This window comes from Pan paniscus, chromosome 1, assembly GCF_029289425.2.
Source record: "Pan paniscus chromosome 1, NHGRI_mPanPan1-v2.0_pri, whole genome shotgun sequence".
Lineage (NCBI taxonomy): Eukaryota > Metazoa > Chordata > Mammalia > Primates > Hominidae > Pan > Pan paniscus.
The window spans coordinates 75,785,146-75,804,088 of record NC_073249.2 but is presented as its reverse complement, the minus strand read 5'-3'; the positions used below and the strand labels follow the sequence as shown (position 1 = coordinate 75,804,088).

Genomic DNA, 18,943 nt, shown 5'->3' with positions numbered 1-18,943 from the left:
AGTACAGTGACACCATCTTAGCTCACCGCAGCCCTAGACAACTTGGGCTCAAGCAATCCTCCCATCTTAGTCTCCCAAGTAGCTGGGACTACAGGTGTGTGCTACTGTGTCTGGCTATTTATTTATTTATTTTGAGAGGGAATTTCACTCTTGTTACCCAGGCTAGAGTGCAATGGCGCAGTCTTGGCTCACTGCAACCTCCACCTCCTGGGTTCAAGTGATTCTTCTGCCTCAGCCTCCCAAGTAGCTGGGATTACAGGCATGCGCCGCCATGCCCTGCTAATTTTTGTATTTTTAGTAGAAACGGAATTTCACCATGTTGGCCAGGCTGGTTTTGAACTCCTGACTTCGGATGATCCGCCTGCCTTGGCCTCCCAAAGTGCTGGGATTATAGGCATGAGCCACCGCACCTGGCCTTATTTATGTATTTTTAAAAACTTTTTGTACAGATGGGTTTTCGCCATGTTGTCCAGGCTGGCCTCTAACTCCTGAGCTCAAGTGATCTGCCTGCCTTGGCTTCCCAAATTGTTGGGATTACTGGTGTTAGCCACCACATCCAGCCCCTGCAAGACTTTTAAAGCACTCCTCCCTCCCTGTTATTTCCATGTTTCTCTAAAAAGGATTATCACAAAAACCATTAGAATTAAAAGTGATTAAGTTAGACAATACACTAGGCTGTGAGGAAACAAGCTGTTTCATCCTTTGCTCTTCGGGGTACAAAGTGCCATAAGTCTTTGTAGGTGCTTTGTAGGGAAACATGGAAACACCAAAATTACAAATGCATGTACCCTGTGAATCAGACATTCCACTTCAGGAAATTCATCCTACAGCTACACCTGCATGGGTTTCAGCAAGGTTAGCTGCCATGACCTGATTCATAATAACAAAAAGTTGGACACCATTTCCATCTGTAGGAGACTGATTAAATAAACCAAGGCACATCTCCACAATGGAAAACTGTGCCATTGTGTAAAAGAATGAGGATGCTGTATATGGATGTACTGATATGGAAGGGTCCTTAGGATAATTATGTGGGGAAAAAGCAAGCTGCAGAAAGTGTTTATAGTATGCTATGCTTTTTGTAACACAAAGTGAGGATGATGGGGTGAGGGGCGGCTAGAGACAAGGGTGGGAGTAGACTTATCAATATGTACCATCTTATTTAGTTTTCTAATGTTGAACATGTCAACGTATCACCTATTCAATACGTCTTGACTTTATGACACAAGGGTGTCAGTGTTGTATTCACACAGAGGCTTGGGGAGAGAAGAGGAGCAGGGCAGGATGAGGGCAGTGGCAGCACCAAAGAGGAACCTGAGGCAGGCTGAGCACCTGGCTGGTGACAGGGGAGAAAAGGAGAATGGGTCTGCAGGTGGAAAGAGGTGTTTAGGTGTGCCCTGCCTGTGAAAGTAATTTCTAATGGCTGTATAATATTCAGTAGTCTAGAACTTAACCATTACTTTAGTGTTAGACATTAGCCTAGGTCAGACTCTTTAAATGTTTGAATATGATTTATGATCATATAGGTGCCATCTTAATAGGTGCTATTTAAAAACACTGTATATCAGGGTCTATACTAAATGCTTCCCAGGCATTAGCTTATATAATTCTCTCATCAGCTCTACCAGAAAGATACTAATTATGCCCAGTTTACAGATGAGAACACTACTATTTACAAGAGTTATTTGCCCCAAATTGCAAAGCTAGCACAGCTGAGATTCAAACCTCCCTCTGCTTCTCTCAAAGCCCTTGTGTCCCAGCACAATAGATATGAAAGAAATGCCCAGGACTTCCCATGTTACAACCCACAGTGTCCAACTGCTTTTCATCTGGTTCTCCTCTGGATAGTCTCTGTCAAACTTGTTCACAATTCCCTCCAAATCCAGTGCCCAGAAATGAACCCAGGGACTACCACCTTTTCCTTTGCCTCTCTCTCTCTCTCCCCGCCGCCCCTCTCTCTCTATATATAATATCTATATATAATATAGATACAATATATATACAGCCTCCACAGCTGGGACTACAGTATGCTCCACCACACATGGCTAATTTGTTTTTTGTAGAATCGAAATCACTATGTTGCCCAGGCTGCTCTCGAACTCCTGGTCTCAAGCGATCTTCCTGCCTTAGCCTCCTAAAGTGCTGGGATTAAAAGCATGAGCCACCATAGTCAGCCTGTCTATCCATATTTTATTTGATGCACATCCCAAATGAGCATACTCACAACTCAGCCTGGGCATTCAGCACACTTGCTCTTTCTTTTTCCACAGGTCAGTCTATAAGCCACATGATGAAGATGAGACTGATCCTAAGCCCTGGAAGTTATCAGCCCAGGTATTCCCTGCCTCTCACCTCTTGGACCCAGCACATTTGGGAAACTGAGATCCCATGCCCTGGAATGAAAGAAACGGATCTATAATCATGTTTCCGGACCGAGAAGCCATGTGCCTCATTCTGTCCTATCCAACATTGCCATCAGTGGTTTGGAGGAAGACACAGTCAGGAAACAGTCAAGGGATAGTGGGTGCAGCGATCATCTGCTGGATCCCAGGCTGCCTCGCCCTCTCCACTATGCTTCTCCTGCAGGTCTCCCAAGAGTTTTCACTGGTCTCTGGGAGACTTTACCACCAGCCTAGTCTCTGGTACTCACTGCACACAGCTCCCCTTGGCTTTTATTATACTATCAAGGTTTGGATGATCCCAGATCCATTTCCTCTTGGTTCATCTTAGACTGTTTAGACTGGGAAAGAAAAAAAGAGCTTGTATGCTGGGCAAACTAATTTGTGACTGTGTGTGTGTTTACACACACATAGGTATTCTGAAAAGTATTTTTTGTGTATATTTAAATATAATAAAGATATTTTAGGTTGGGCATGGTGGCTCATGCTTGTAATGATTTGGGAGGCTGAGGCTAGAAGATGGCTTGAGGCCAGGAGTTAAGAATAGCCTGGGCAGCATAGCGAGATCCCATCTTTACAAACCATGAAAAAATTAGCCGGGTGTGGTGGCGTGCACCTGTAGCCATAGCTACTTCTTTTTTTTTTTTTTTTTTTTGAGACGCAGTCTCGCTGTTGCTCAGGCTGGAGTGCAGTGGGGCCATCTCGGCTCACTGCAGGCTCCGCCCCCCCAGGTTCACGCCATTCTCCTGCCTCAGCCTCCCGAGTAGCTGGGACTACAGGCGCCCACCACCTCGCCCGGCTAATTTTTTGTTTTTTCAGTAGAGACGGGGTTTCACCATGTGAGCCAGGATGGCCTCGATCTCCTGACCTTGTGATCCGCCCGCCTTGGCCTCCCAAAGTGCTGGGATTACAGGTGTGAGCCACCATGCCCGGCCAGCCATAGCTACTTCTTAAGTCCAGGATTTTGAGTCTGCAGTGAGCTATGATCACACTACTGCACGCCAGCTTTGGCAATAGAGCAAGGCCCTGTCTCTAAAAAAGAAAGAAAAATAATTTTTCTTTAAATTAACGTTTTCATGGAAATTTCTAATATTTCTAGAACTGGAAATATTAGAAAGAGATAGACATCTTAAGAACTTTTATCACAAAAAAATCAGTTTTTGAAAAGGACTCCCTACTTCTGTGTGGCACTGTTTTTCTCAATTCTGAGTGAAAAGATTGGAAGGCTTGTGCTTTGCTGTGTTAGGAGTAGGTTCAAGGAACCATGAAGAGGAGAGAACATAGCAGTTGATTACCCTCTCTTTTTTTAGTACTTCCTTCAAGATCAGTGATAAAATTCCTCTTTCCCTAGCCCTGCTTCCAGTTCAGTAGTAACTTCCATGAGCAGGTAATTCAGCAGGTCCATGTCCATTGCCTCATACCCTGGGCTGTTCTGTTCTTTCCTTTGGACTCAAGAGTAAGACCTTGGCAGGGAAGAGATAGGACCCAGCTTCTGCTGTGGTTACTGAATAACTCAAAGCTTAACCCTTCCATGGAAATTTGGCAAAACATTTAGCACAAAAAGCAGTCTCCAACTCCCTTGGGTTCCCAGTTTACTAGGTGAACATGACATTTTAATTAAGGTGAAATTAAACTTACCAAAATTAATCCTACATTATCATTTAGCAGCATTTAGCTGAGGCTCTCAAGGCATCTCACTGGAATTTGCCCAAATCCTCCTGTTAGAAAGTTCAGTTTTGGCTTCAGGGAAACCAAATCAAAACAGCAAATATTTATTGAACATGTCCTGTTCAATGTACCAAGTACTTGATAAACATTCATGTTTGAAAAAATCCAGGTCCAGAGTAGTTCTGCTAACTTAATAACAGGAAATATAGCACTTTAAATTCCTCCCAAATAGAAAGTTTAGATTATCAAGTAAGGTAAAAAATGCTTACTCATCCAGAAGAATTGACACCTTGTATGAACAGAAACATTGGACAAGGCTATTCTTTGGAGGCTGAGCAAGAGAGAGTTGTGTGGGGTCAAAGCTTGTTGCTTTTATATTAGTTTGGGAAGTTGTAGGTGGTGAAAGAGAAACAGCAAAGGGAGGCTGGGTGCGGTGGCTCACGCCTGTAATCCCAGTGCTTTGGGTGGCCGAGGCAGTCGGATCACTTGAGCTCAGGAGTTCGAGACCAGCCTGGCCAACATGGCCAAACACTGTCACTGTGAACAAAAAAGTAGCCAGGCGGGTGGCGCATGCCTGTAGTCCCAGCTACTTCAGGAGGCTGAGTTAGGAGGATTACTTGAGCCTGGGAGGTTGAGGCTGCAGGAAATTAAGTATGGGTTAAGGAGATGCATCACTGGTGCCAGGCTGACAATAGGTAGACTTGTGGACTTAATTTAGTTATCACCTTGACTGGATAAAGGGATACCTAGAAACCTGATAAAGCATTACTTTGGATGTGTCTGGGAGGGTGTTTCCCAAGGACATTTGTGTGTGAGTCTGAGTGGACTAGGTGGAGAAGTCTCTGAGAGCCGTGACAGACTTTTCTTCTGCTGCCTTGGACATTAGAACTTCAAGCTCAGTGGGGCACGGTGGCTCACACCTGTAATCCCAGCACTTTGGGAGGCCGAGGGGCGCAGATCACAGTATCAAGAGATTTAGACTATCCTGGCCAACATGCTGAAACCCCATCTCTGCTAAAAAAAAAAAAAAAAAAATACAAAAATTAGCTGGGCGTGGTGGTGTGCGCCTCTCGTCCCAGCTACTCAGAAGGCTGAAGCAGGAGAATTGCTTGAACCCAGGAGTCCGAGGTTGCAGTGAGCCGAGATCGCACCACTGCAGTCCAGCCTGGTGACAGACCGAGATTCCGTCTCAAAAAAAAAAAAAAAAAAAAAAAAAGAACTTCAAGCTCACAGGCCTTTGGACTCCAGGACTTAAACCAGAGACTCGCCAGGTCTTGAGGCTGTCACTTCCCTGGTTCTCAATGTAAAAATGTTTAAACTTCTTCAATAAATGAAGAGGTTTTTTTGTATGTCTGTATTTATGAAAGGTAAAATTTCTCAAGATCTCAGGTTTTGGGACGACTGTATATGCAGTGGTGACCCATTGTGTGTGTGTGTGTGTTTGAAGCAGGGTCTCACTCTGTCATCCAGACTGGAGTGCAGTGGCAAAATCATGGGGCTCACTGTAGCCTCAACCTCCTGGGCTTAAGCAATCCACCTGTGTCAGCCTCCCCAGTAGCTGGGACTATAGGCACAAATCATCATGACCAGCTAATTTTTCTATTTTTTGTAGAGACGAGGTCTCCTTATGTTGACACACTGGTCTCTAACTCCTAGGCTCAAGTGATCCAGCTGCCTCAGCTTCCCAAAGTGCTGGAATTACTGATGTGAGCTACTGCACTCAGCTCATTGTAGTTTTTGATTGATTTCATCAACTCTTGGAGTTGTCTGCCACTATATTTCACATGACTGCGATTATAATGCTGGGTACAATAACCAACCACAGTAATATGCATTTATACATTTTGCTTTTTGACCTACTTATAAATATGGTTTGTCTGCTCTTAACTGTTACATCCATGTGACTGTTATTATATCCGTGTTTGTTAAATACAAATGTATCATTGCCTATTTTATTATGTAAATTGGCCTATGAAGTATTGTCTTTTTTTTTTTTTTCTTTTTGAGACAGGGTCTCAGTCTGTCGCCCAGGCTGGTGTGCAGTGGTGTGACGATGTGATCATAGCTCACTGCAGTTTCTATTTCCTGGGCTCAAGTGATCCTCTCGCCTCAGCCACCTGAGTGGCTGGGACTACAGGGATGCACCACACTATGGTTTAGTAGACACAGGTCTTATTGTTGCCCAGGCTGTCGTGTTTTCCTGTTTCTCAAATAAATCTTTTATTATTATTTTTTTTTTTTTGAGATGGAGTCTCACTCTGTCGCCCAGGCTGGAGTGCAATGGCAAGATCTCGGCTCACTGCGACCTCTGCCTCCCGAGTCAAGCGATTCTCCTGCCTCAGCCTCCTGAGTAGCCAGGACTACAGGAATGTGCCACTATGCCCGGCTAATTTTGTATTTTTAGTAGAGATGGGGTTTCGCCAAGTTGGCCAGGCTGGTCTCAAACTCCTGACCTCAGGTGATCCGCCCGCCTCAGCCTCCCAAGGTGCTGGGATTTCAGGCGTGAGCCACCGCGCCTGGCCCTAAATCTCCTTTGAAAAATTTAAATAGGGCCAGGTGCGGTGGCTCACGCCTGTAATCCCAGCATGTTGGGAGGCCGAGGCGGGCGGATCACGAGGTCAAGAGATTGAGAGCATCCTGGCCAACATGGTGAAACCCCGTCTCTACTAAAAATACAAAAATTAGCCGGGGGTGGTGGCACGTGCTCCGGGAGGCTGAGGCAGGAAAACTGCTTGAACCCAGGAGGTGGAGGTTGCAGTGAGCCGAGATCACAATACTGCACTCCAGCCTGGGTGAAAGAGCCAGACTCTGTCTCGAGAAAACAAACAAAAAAAAAGTAAATGCCTTTTAAAGAATTTACATATTTTTTCCCCAAAATTATATCTTTGGAACTTTTGTCTTTCAGAATTTCAATATTTGGGGTTGTCTTTTGGGATTATGATCAGCTCCCAAGAAGCACAAATCTGGTCCCTTCATTCCACTGCTTACTACCCTTCTTTGCATTCCGTTTACTTTCAGAATAAAATCCAAACACTTAAGCACGGTCCACAGGCTTCCATGATCTATCCGGCTGTGCATCTCAAGCCACTGTGTCACTCCTTTTCCTCTAGTCTTAATGAACTCCTTCCAGTTTCCACACCTCAGGCTCTTTCTTCCCTTAGAGAATTCACACATTCTATTTTCTCTGACCAAGCCTCTTGTCTCCCACACACCTTTCTCCCCCTCCCCCATGATTTTTCAAGTTTTATCTTCAATGCAACTTCCTCAGGAAAGCCTGACCAGCCAGGCAAGGTTAAGTCTTCCTTGGATACCATCTCACTGCTCCTTGCTCTTCTGAGGACAAGTATGGTTGAAAAATTCTTTGGTAATTCTGTTTAGTGTTTTGTCAAGTTCCAGAATTAAAGTTCATTGCGGGTGGAGGCAGTATTTTCTAACTCTTTGTCCTCTACCGGGCTGTGCATATGGGAAGTACTCAATACATTTCTTTAGTAAATACTCAATGGGTATTCAGTGGGTATTTGACAAGTCCACTTTTTATATGGTAGGTGTTTCAAATAAGGGTGGCAGCCATTTACTGAATGAGTCATCTTGCTGGAGGGCAAAGGGGTTTACTAATTGATCACTGAAGATTAGCTGGTTATTGGGATTGAAGCACTAATGGGCATAAAAACCAAATTTCTATTGGTATTTTTGTTTCAGCCCAAGAGGTCAGAATGTACCCTATTGCTTGTGAGCAGGGTAGGCCTAGGTAGGTGATTAAGATGACAGGGCTAGTTTTGTAATTCCCAGTCCAGAATTTATAATCATTCAGGGATGGCTGCAGCAGTTACCACTCCTCATACCCTGAGCTTTCTTTACTATGGTCCCTTCCCTTGAGGTCAGATATACCAATGGACACCTAATCGCTAACTGTTGGTAGGAGAAGTAAATAACCTTCACTGGTAATGTGCATTATTGATTTTTTTTTTTGAGACGGAGTTTCACTCTTTGTTGCCCAGGCTGGGGTGCAGTGGTGTTACCTCAGCTCACCGCAACTTCCACCTCCTGAGTTCAAGCGATGCTCCTGCCTCAGCCTCCCGAGCAGCTGGGATTACAGGTGGCCGCCACCATGCCCGGCTAATTTTTTTTTTTTTTTTTTTTTAGTAGAGATGGGGTTTCATCGTGTTGGCCAGGCTGGTCTCAAACTCCTGACCTCAGGTGATCTGCCTGCCTCGGCCTCCCAAAGTGCTGGGATTACAAGGTGTGAGCCACTGTGCGTGGCTGCATTATTTACTTTTTAAAAATATTTAGTTCCTACTTTAAAGGAAATTGCAGCTATTGTGTTATCCATCTTTATTAAAAAAATGGATTTTTTACATAATCATGTTTCACAATGAACAAAAATGCCCTTCCTTGGTATCATCTAATGCCCAATACTTAATCAAATTTTCCTGTATACAAAAGTCTTCTGTGTATTTGGTTTGCTAAAATCACCTATGCTGCATTTGATTTTTGTACTTCTTACATTTCTTTTAATCTAGAATAACAGAGTCTCATTCCATTGCCCAGGCTGGTGTAGTGGTGCGATCAAGCATCACAGCTCATTGTAGCTTTGATCTCCTGGCCTTTAGCAATCCTCGCCTCAGCCTCCTGAGTAGCTGGGACTACACACACAAGCCACCACACCCAACCTCCTCCCTTTTCTTCTTCATGCCATTGAGGTGTTGACTAACGTATGGTCTCTATTAGACAAACTTACTTATATCCACTAACTTCGAGGAATGACTAATGGGTGGGGATTTCAGGACAATCAGAAGTCAGTAAGAATGGGAAGACAAGGCTGGGCATAGTGGCTCATGCCTGTAATCCCAGCACTTTGGGAGGCTGAGGCGGGCAGATCGCTTGACATCAGGAGTTTGAGACCAGCCTGGCCAACATGGTGAAACCCCATCTCTACTAAAAATATAAAAATTAGCTGGGCATGGTGGCGCAGGCCTATATTCTCAGCTACTTGGGAGGCTGAGGCAAGAGAATTGCTTGAACTGGGGAGGCAGAGGCTGCAGTGAGCTGAGATTGTGCTCCTGCACTCCAGCCTGGACAACAGAGCAAGACACCATCTCAAAAAAAAAATGGAAAGACAAAAAAACATTTTGCATCAGGAAGTTACCATGACAAGTCCTTTTCACTTAAGCATAAAGATGGTCCTAATTTTCAGAGAAGCCATAAAAACCGAGACATTGGATGTTAGCCATTGAATCTCATTGAATTGATGCTAGTATCTCAGAACCACTACCCTCACTCCTAATGTGCAATCACTGTGTGACAAATGAAGGAATATGACTGTAGCTTATTTAAGATTGGACTAATTCCTGTGATGTCCACACAAAATTGGCTACTCCAAGTATGTGTTTGCTCATGCAGATTAGCCATTTCTTTATTTTTCACCTAAAAAAGCCCCCTCCATTAAAAACGTGTAAGAAAGTAATCTCAAGATTAGAATAAGATGGCACACACTCATTTACAAAATACACACGTTCCTCATTAATTTATCATTTAATATAAATGCTGACAGAAAGCAGATAAAGACCTTGTAGACATTTTCATATATTTACAATCCAAAAGGTGAATCACCTCCTTCTACTTGTTAAAATAAATCATTTTATCTGCAACTCATGGGAGCCTTAAACACTAATTAGGAGCAACATGAGGCTGAGTCAGTTTCCAAGGTAATAAAGGAAATAGCATTTTAACAAAATGGGCATCTTTGATATAAACATGCACACAAATAATACAAAATTGAGAAAGATGGCCCTAGTACTCTCAAAAATCGGCAACAAGTGGGAACATGTACTTATTTAGACCCAGAGTTCTGCTGCCCTAAACATCTTCCTACTACTATTTCTTTTTTTCCACCACACTTGTTTTGAAAGCTGCTTAAAAATCAGAAATATTAAACAGATTAAAAACAAGAGAAAAACGGTCTATTTCAAATAGGGTTCTTTTCCTACTCCAAAAGAACTCTCAGGAGATAAGGTCTTCAAATAAGACTTCACAGTTTGCCAGATCCTAAGGAATTATTCACAGCCTGTGAAATTCCAATCCATTTGTCTTCACCATTCCAACCTATTTGTCTTCACTTCTCTTTTTAAAGTTGGAAACACTTGGAAAAAGTAAAATTTCACAAAATTCAGCAATTAAAAAATCAGCTGTCACTTTAAGGCTCAATTTTTTTTTTTCCTGAACAGGTGGGTGGAGGCAGGCAAGAAAGAATAGGGAGCTGTGGCAATAAAAAAACAAAAAATGCAAGAAAACTTTAAAAAATGGTAAGTCTACCACTGATTTATAAGAGCAGGAGTATAAATTCTATCCAAAAGTGTAAGTGATTTCATAGTCACTTATAACCTGACTCAAATCTCATGGGCTCCTTTATTAACCAAGATTATTTTTGTCTTGTTAAATATACCTCTGCAGGGCACAATCACTTACAATCAATACGATTGGTAAATTACACAAGCTCTATCCCAAGCAAATATGCACCAATGTTAAAAAGTTATTTTTTTAAAAAAAACAAAATAAAACAAAATAAAATCCACCCAAAAAGGTGATAATGACTGCAGAATGTCTCGGGGAGACTGGTATGAGCCTAAAGACCAAATTACCATAGTCAGAGAAAAAGGGCAGAAGGGGTAACAAGGGGAAGAGACCACAAACACGAAGAGGAATCTCAAAACTGGAAAATGTTTAAGTGGGTGAAAGGTTTTGTTCATTACCTTAATTCACTTTTTCCATTGTTCTTGTACCAAAAAGTCATAGATTAATCATAAAGAAAGATAATGAGACCTGTGGACTAATTAATTTTTTTTTTAAAAGTTCCTTTTATTCCCAGGAAGCAGGGAAGAGGAAAAAGGATGAACAGGGGAGAAGTGTGAAAATTTAGGCCAACGATCCATCTGGAAAAAATAACTCTCAAGACAGTGTCTTAGTTGAATAGAGGATGTAAAAACGATAAGCAAAAGCTAAATGCCTTTAAATCAGAGAACTATTTTATGGGGTAGTTCAGATATTATAAGAATGACAGCCAATCAATGGAGAAAGATTACACAAATGGTGATTTAAAAAAACAGGCAAATAATAATAATAATGATAATAATAGAGCAACCAATTATTCACCCAATAGTTTGTTTCCAATGTTTTTCTTGACTCTTTCATACACTCACTGGGGTGGGGGACCACCTGACAGTTTCCAGTTATAAGATGACTCTGAGTGTACAACCTAAAATGGATGCCAAAGACTTGTGAGCTCTGTCTGCTTAGAGTTAGAACAGAAACAAAAACAAATCTGAAACAGTAAGACCTCAATACAAGAAAACAAGTCACCTTATCTAGTATAAAATAAACATTAGGATAACAAACTCCACAGGATTTTATTTTTCTAAATACACATTTTTGGACACGATATTATGTTGAGGTTTAAGTTCTTCCCCCTTATTGTGCCTTATTTTCTTGTGAAAATAAAGTTCGTTCTCTAGGGATGTTTCAGGGATAAAGTTTAGGAGAAATTCAGTGTTTGGCTGAAAATCCAGAGGCTCTGAAAACAAGGATTCCAGTGGTGAGGTAAGTCCCTTTATTACAATAAGATTTCAAAGGGCTCTTTACCCACTTTGTTCAGTGCAGTATTGAAAACATACCTATTAGGAATAGATTTATTATTAAAAGGTGTTACTTATTCCTGGTGGTGATAGTCTTACTCTTTATTAACACTATAGCTAGTATTACTTATCAATTATAATCTATTACTTGTGGAAAGATCTTTAGTGAACACAGAAATAAAATCTTAAAAATTCAAATCTTAAGATTTACTTGCTACAATTAATAGTACCTTTTGACAAAAACAGCTTTCTTCTTGAAGTGGCTCAGAAAAGCTAAATTGAGAAAATGTTTAATAGTAACTATAATCAACCTACAACTCCCAATAAGTCATTTCAGCAGGAAAATTTCATAAACCTGAGCTGAAGCAACAAATAAATGTAAAAATCATAGCTGTCCAAGGTAGAAAGGTATGACTGTGGATCAGCAAAATGGGCACTCAGGTAAAATGATGACAGTAGTAGACTGCTTGCTTGTTTAGGTGCTAATGATGAAAGTAAAATTTGCTTTAGTTTGGTAGGTCTAATTTTTCTTAAAAGGATAGGCAGATTTTTCAGGGGAAGAGATCACTTTGCAACACTGTAACCATATCATCAGTTAAAAATTTAACACACTTAGACTCTTATTAGGGGGAAAAAATCTAAGTAAACACTGCAGTTAATTTCCAGGTAGGTTATTAATCTCTCCTAAAAAGTAACTGGGCCATTCCTTTCAATGACATATAAATTGTTACAGGTGCTTTTTACAGATAGATTTTACAAATAAAACCTTTACTCAATTATTTAAAATGAGCAAAAAGAGAGTAGAAAAATGGTGAGACTGCTACCCACCACCATTTGTATATAAGTGACAGCAACTGAATACTTCTTTACTGAGACGAATCCTTTTTTTTAGTGAAAGTATTTTGTCTTGAATTTTAACAATCTGTACATGTACTGACTATAGTTAGTTATTTCTCACCAGTCACATACTCAAGAATTCTTTTACTCAGACCCATGACTTGACCACAGTGATAGCAGAAGCTGGGGTGGGCACAAATGCTTATACACAATATTACAAAAGATGACATTCACTGGCTTAGAGAAACTGATGAATTTTCATTACTTTTACATTTTATAAGGCTAGCTAACTTTAACAGTTAACTTTAGATAAATCTACTTACACAGTACAATCAACTCACAAATACTAAAAGGTTTCATGATCAAAATGGCTACTACTTCCCCCAAAACCAAAACAGAGTAAAGCACAAGTCTTTGGCTCTCCTTTAAAGAAAACAGCAGGTTACCATTCTTAACCAGACCTTTGTTTGCCTACCAGTAGGGCAAATACCACATTTGTGCATCACTGAGTAATAACACCATTAGAAAAGGCAACTTCACAGAAGTTATTGGCTAAGCGAATTCATTTGAATGCTCTGTTTTGAGGCAGCAAACTGTCACTGTTGCAGATTGGGGAGGGCAGTGGGTAAGTCAAGGGGAAATTACAGGGTGGAAAAAGGTCAAGAAAAAAAAAGACATATATGGAAAAATGTAAACTTTGAGCTCCATCCCTGAAGAACTCTGGAAAGTCTGATGGAGTTATATACTCAAAGTAGCAAATGAGAATCATACCAATATTCTTTTAGGCAAAAGAAATACATGGGAAAGAATAGAAGGGAAGGGAAATAAGATGGGAGAAAGGAATCACCAACATTAATGCTGTACCAAACAATTTTTTAAATACATTCTGAGTAGTTGAATATTTGTAGTTGGCATTAGGAATAATGTCTTATCAATATCTAGAATACTACTACTAGAAATCTAGCTAACTCTTCTTTTAATTAGAAAAGTAATAAGGAATGGATCTTTGGTCACTTCAGCCTCTGTACGTTATCTAAGACAGGACAGTTACTGGACTTATCTTATGACAAAATTATATATAAATTAGGCAAAAGAGCTACATATAAACCAGAAATGGAATCTAGATGTCTTATTCTCAGTTCTTCTACCCTTTCCTAGCGACTCCTTGAAAAAAGAGTAAGTCAAAATACTTTTATATTTCTCGCTATAAATAAAATTCCCTCACCTACGTATGAGTGAACACAATGCTTATTACTCCTACCTTAACCCATTCAAAATTGTTCATCTCAGATATCCGATTTTTGCTTTGGAATTTAGTGAAATACAAATAAAGTAATATTTAGAAGAAACTAATATTTTAGTAAGTAGAAAACATAAAAACCATATTTCCTATCTGGTTTCATCTTTGTCTCTAAAAAAAAAAATTAAAAAGCCAGAAGCAATTAATACCTTTTCAATTTTGATTTTAAAAAAGTAGTTACAGAGTCAAGCAGTTATGCCCAAATATGCCATTTGTCCTTACAGGCTCATGATATCACAGAGAAAAGGAAAAGGAAAAAAAGCAAAAAACAAAAAACAAATTTTGGGGGTGTTAGTGAATTCCTAAAACCGCTGATGAGCACTAGGAAAGCTGCAAGAATTTCCATTAGGTAAGGTGGAATGACCAATTTAAAATACATTATAGGCACAATGGGACAATATACCATCCTTCTGCCTTTCTGCCCAACCAGATTAGCTCTAGAGTGTAGGACCATGGAGGGGTACAGCTTGAATTCAGGTTACAATTAAAGAGATTTTTTTTCCCCCAAATGAAAATACATGAAAAGAGAAAGATACTATTTTAAGTCAAGTTTATACAGTGACTTTTCTGGTTTTGTTCAGAACAGGAATACTGTATAAATTAATCCCTGCTCCTGCCTACTTCACAGAATCAAAATGGCGAAAGCCAAGAACAAGTGTATTTAAAGGAAATGAGAACAAGAATAACAGAAACTGAGTTACTAAGGGGTTTCAACTGATATCCAAAATGAATCTTTACTTTTATTTTAAACTTAAACAAAAATTAATACCCACAAATTATCTTCTAATACAAGAATCATTCTGAATTCCAAAGTGAATCAACTGCTTCTAAAATTTAGGATGATCTGACATACCCAAAGGAAAAGATCGGTCCAAATCTGCTTATAAGAAGGTTGTAGTACAAAAATTAGCTGGACGTGGTGGCGCGTGCCTGTAGTCCCAGCTACTCAGGAGGCTGAGGCAGGAGAATCGCTTGAACCCGGGAGGTGGAGGTTGCAGCGAGCCGAGATCAACCCACTGCACTCCAGCCTGGGCAACAGAAGCAGACTCCCTCTCCAAAAAAAAAAAAAAAAAAAAAAAAAAAAAAAAAAAAAAAAAAAAAAAAAAAAAAGAAGGTTGGAGGCCAATAATGTTGCCTTTTACTGTTATGCAGAGAAATGAAAAATCTTGGGACTCTGTCAGACATACAAAAGTTTCTTTCCTTCTCCCAATAAACAATAGGCATTTAAAGTGGAAATGTAAAAGGGTTTTAAGTAAAAGTCAAAAAGCAAACAAAAGCCAAAAAAAGAGAAAAAGCATATATATATATATATATATATATTTTTTTTTTTTTTTTAAAAAGAAGACAAATGTATAAGAAAACTGGAAAAAAAAAAGCCTCACCTTCATTCAGTGCTTCTACCACCTCCCAATCGGTCAATTTATCGCAACAGCTGCGCTCATGTGAAAAAATCCTTAAAACATACCCAATATATATACAGATATAGCTATGTATATATGTATATATATAATATATATAAATTTTTATTTAAATAAAAAAGAAAGCTCGAATCCCAAGCCAATATGTGTATATCAAATCCTTGACCAGCCAGGTCTGTAGGGCATAATCAAATTCAATGTGAAATAGTATATAAACACGGTGCCTTGACTGGGCAAATTAAATAATTGCTACTCAAAAGAGTGTTCTGTTTGGACTCTCCTACTGGTAGGCAATGGCAGGACTGTATTACCCTTCCCACCCCCACCACCCATTTGTTTAAGTTAACAGTATGATGGACACAGAGCTTAGACTGAGGTTGTTATGACCTCAGCAGGAGTTAAGGGTTAAGAAAATAAGAAACAAGAAAAATATAAACTCTTGTTTTTACCCAACCAAAGCAATGTAGTAACTTATTACATAACCAGTGCTTTCTAATTTAGTAGTAAAATCCAGAAAGGGAAACTGAAAAAATCAGGCAAATAGAGGAATGGAGAGGGCAACTATATCAAACAGTCCCCACTAAACACGTTTTATAGGGTCTTAGTTAATTAAGCACAGACACATGGCATCAGAATATGTGCAGCAGAATTAAAAAAAAAAAAAAACCTTACTCTTTTCAATATTTTCATGAAGAAACATTTGCAACATTGGACAGTTAAGTCTATGAAAAATGACTTCAAACTATTTCCTACCTACTTATACTAATGATTCTGAGCAACAAGTGATCAATTCATAAACTATCCTTAAGACTCAACCAGTTCACAAGTAAAACAAAACATCCATTAAAATAATGTGGCTCTATTCATTTTAAGTTCAAATCAAATGTCGCAGTTTTAAAACATAGTTGATTGTCCTTGTTTTTGAGCATCCTATGATGTCAGCAAAAGTTTAATTTGAAAAGCACTGCTTCAAATTTCCAACCATGAGCTGAACGCAGGCGAAACACCAAACATGTATTTTCAGTGCTAGTAAGTTACAGTTAATTCTTGATCAACATTTAAATCTAATTAAACACTGAATCAGCTTTCTGATTATATTAAGAGAATGCAAATGATCCTTAATATGAAAATGAGGACTTCAAAATTGGTAATTCTATTTGAAAAGTTGAAAATAAAAACAAGAAATAAAACCCTCCCAAACAAACAAAAAGCTTCAATGTCAAGAAAAATATACGTATCCAATGAAGCTAGTGATCTAGAAAGGGATAAAGAATTCCAAATAACAGCTCTGGGAAAAGTTGGTTTGCTGCACATTTTCTAATAACTCAGTCTAGTACTGTCTGTTTCTCAAGCACCACAGAATTCTCTGAAAGCTGACATTTTTGGTCTGTTTTAAGTTTATGGGGTGGTGAGAATTGATAAGGATTGGGGGTGAGGAATTATACAAATTATACACTGGGTATGTAATACCAAAATACAAGAAAACCTACTTCATTAAGATCATACAATTAATCAAACAGAGTGTATATATAATATCTTTTTTTTTTAAGCCCTGGATCCAAGGCGTCCAAAGTTATTAAAATAAAGTTCATTCACAGAACAAAAACAAATTTAATCTGAATTGCTTGCAGATACTGCTAATTTTCTTTTTCTTTAAATTAAAAAAATGCATTAATGTGAACTATGTGCAGGGTTTGTTTTTAGTAGTGGTGTTTGTGCACATTGCCTCTGGTGAATTTCCTGGATTTCTCTGACCGCTCTTAAGAGAAAAAGTTTAGAAGTTATGTGTTCTCCTACCCCTACGCCCGACAAACTGATTAGGAGCAGAAGATAAAAGTAGGACTCCTCATATTTTAAGGAGCAGAACTGGGAGTAACTCCTGATCTCTGGGAGTCATTATTATCCCCTCCTCCCTCAGGGTCCTCTGACAGGTTCAGAGAGCTGGTCTTGTTTGATAGGAGGCTGATATTCTCTTGTGTCAAGGCTGATCCATTTGGTACATCACTGCTGACATTTTAAAATTTTGAAAAAGGAGAGAGAGAAAAATGATTAGTACAATAAAATCAACAGGGGATATAATTTAGCATGATTAAAAATATATAAATGGCTTCCACATTTTAATCTACAGCCCCTTATCCATGTTTTAGCACACAGTTGGCAAACTAAAGCTAGCCAGGTGCGTATTTTTTTTTTTCAGGTGCACATTTTTGTAACTAAAGTTTTATTGGAATATAGCCTGGTCATTTGTTTAACGTATTATCCACTGCTTTCAAACCACAGAGCAGAGTTGAGAATTGCGACAAAAACTGTAAGGCCCGTATCTTAAAATATTTACTACCTGGCCTTTAAGAAGAGTACTTATCCCTGATTTAGCAGGTTTGCTACTACAAGAAATAATTTTGAGCTCATGCCTATAATCCCAGCACTTTCGGAGGCCAAGGCAGGTGGATCACTTGAGCTCAGGAGTTGGAGACCAGCCTGGCCAACATGGTGAAACCCTGTCTCTACTAAAAATACAAAAATTAGCCTTGTGGTGTGTGCCTGTAAAAACCTACTAGGGAGGCAGAGGCACAAGAATCACTTGAACCTGAGAGGCAGAGGTTTCACTGAGCCAAGATCACACCACTACACTCCAGCCTGGGTGACAGAATGAGATTTTATCAAAAAAAAAAAAAAAAAAAAAAAAAAAAGCCAGGCGTGGTGGCTCATGCCTGTAATCCCAGCACTTTGGGAGGCTGAGGCGGGTGGATCATGAGGTCAGGAGTTTGAGACCAGCCTGGCTAAGACACTGAAACCCTGTCTCTATTAAAAATGCAAAAACTAGCCGGGTGTGGTGGCACGCGCCTGTAGTCCCAGCTACTCGGGAGGCTGAGGCAGGAGAATCACTTAAATCCAGGAGGCGGAAGTTGCAGTGAGCCGAGATCATGCCATTGCACTCCAGCCTGGGTGACAGAGTGAGACTCCATCTCAAAAAAAAAAAAAAAAAAAGAATCCAAGATAGTGCATGAATTAAAAAAACAGTCAAAATCCAAGCCTGAAAGCATTAGAAATTTTTGTTATATATCATCAGGGGGGCAACTTAGGACTATGCATTCAAAAGCCTCACAATAGCCTTAGAAAATAATTTAAGATATGCAAACAAAGCATTAATTGTAATACTGTTTATTGTAGGGTTGTTCATGGTAGTTGATATGTATCTTTCCGTATCTGCAGAATAATATTGGATGATATAGGATAGACTGAATTAAAAACCAGGGAGATGGAGTGCTGGGTTTGTAAAACTAGCAAGAGGCTAAATGCCCACACACTTTAAAAAGACTGGAAAGAGCCGGGTGCGGTGGCTCATACCTGTAATCCCAGCACTTTGGGAGGCCAAGGCAGGTGGATCACCTGAGGTTGGGAGTTTCAGACCAGCCTGACCAACATGGAGAAACCCTGTCTCTACTAAAAATACAAAATTAGCCAGGCATGGTGGTGCATGCCTATAATCCCAGCTACTCGAGAGGCTGAGGCAGGAGAATCGCTTGAACCCGGGAGGCGGAGGTTGCGGTGAGCCGAGATCGTGCCATTGCACTCCAGCCTGGGCAACAAGAGTGAAGCTCCGTCTCAAAAAAAAAAACTGGAAAGATAATATAATACACCAAAATGTTAACAAGAGGTATCTCTGAATATTGGAATTACAGGCAATTTTAA

General features: G+C 39.9%; 1 protein-coding gene across 12 annotated transcripts in view; it reads right to left on the bottom strand.

Annotated features, from left to right (window-relative positions):
• Positions 1–9,580: 9,580 nt before the first annotated feature.
• RC3H1 (ring finger and CCCH-type domains 1) overlaps positions 9,581–18,943 on the bottom strand; it is a 95,698-nt gene continuing 86,335 nt past the window's right edge. For 6 of the 12 annotated variants that reach the window (XM_055111326.2, XM_055111306.2, XM_055111313.2 and 3 more), the window contains one exon: positions 9,581–17,257. In XM_055111326.2, the coding sequence (XP_054967301.1) occupies positions 17,104–17,257 (154 nt within the window). In that variant the 3' untranslated portion in view covers positions 9,581–17,103. The remainder of the gene's footprint in view (positions 17,258–18,943) is intronic. The other 6 variants (XM_055111328.2, XM_055111307.2, XM_055111315.2 and 3 more) reach the window with 1 other exon arrangement.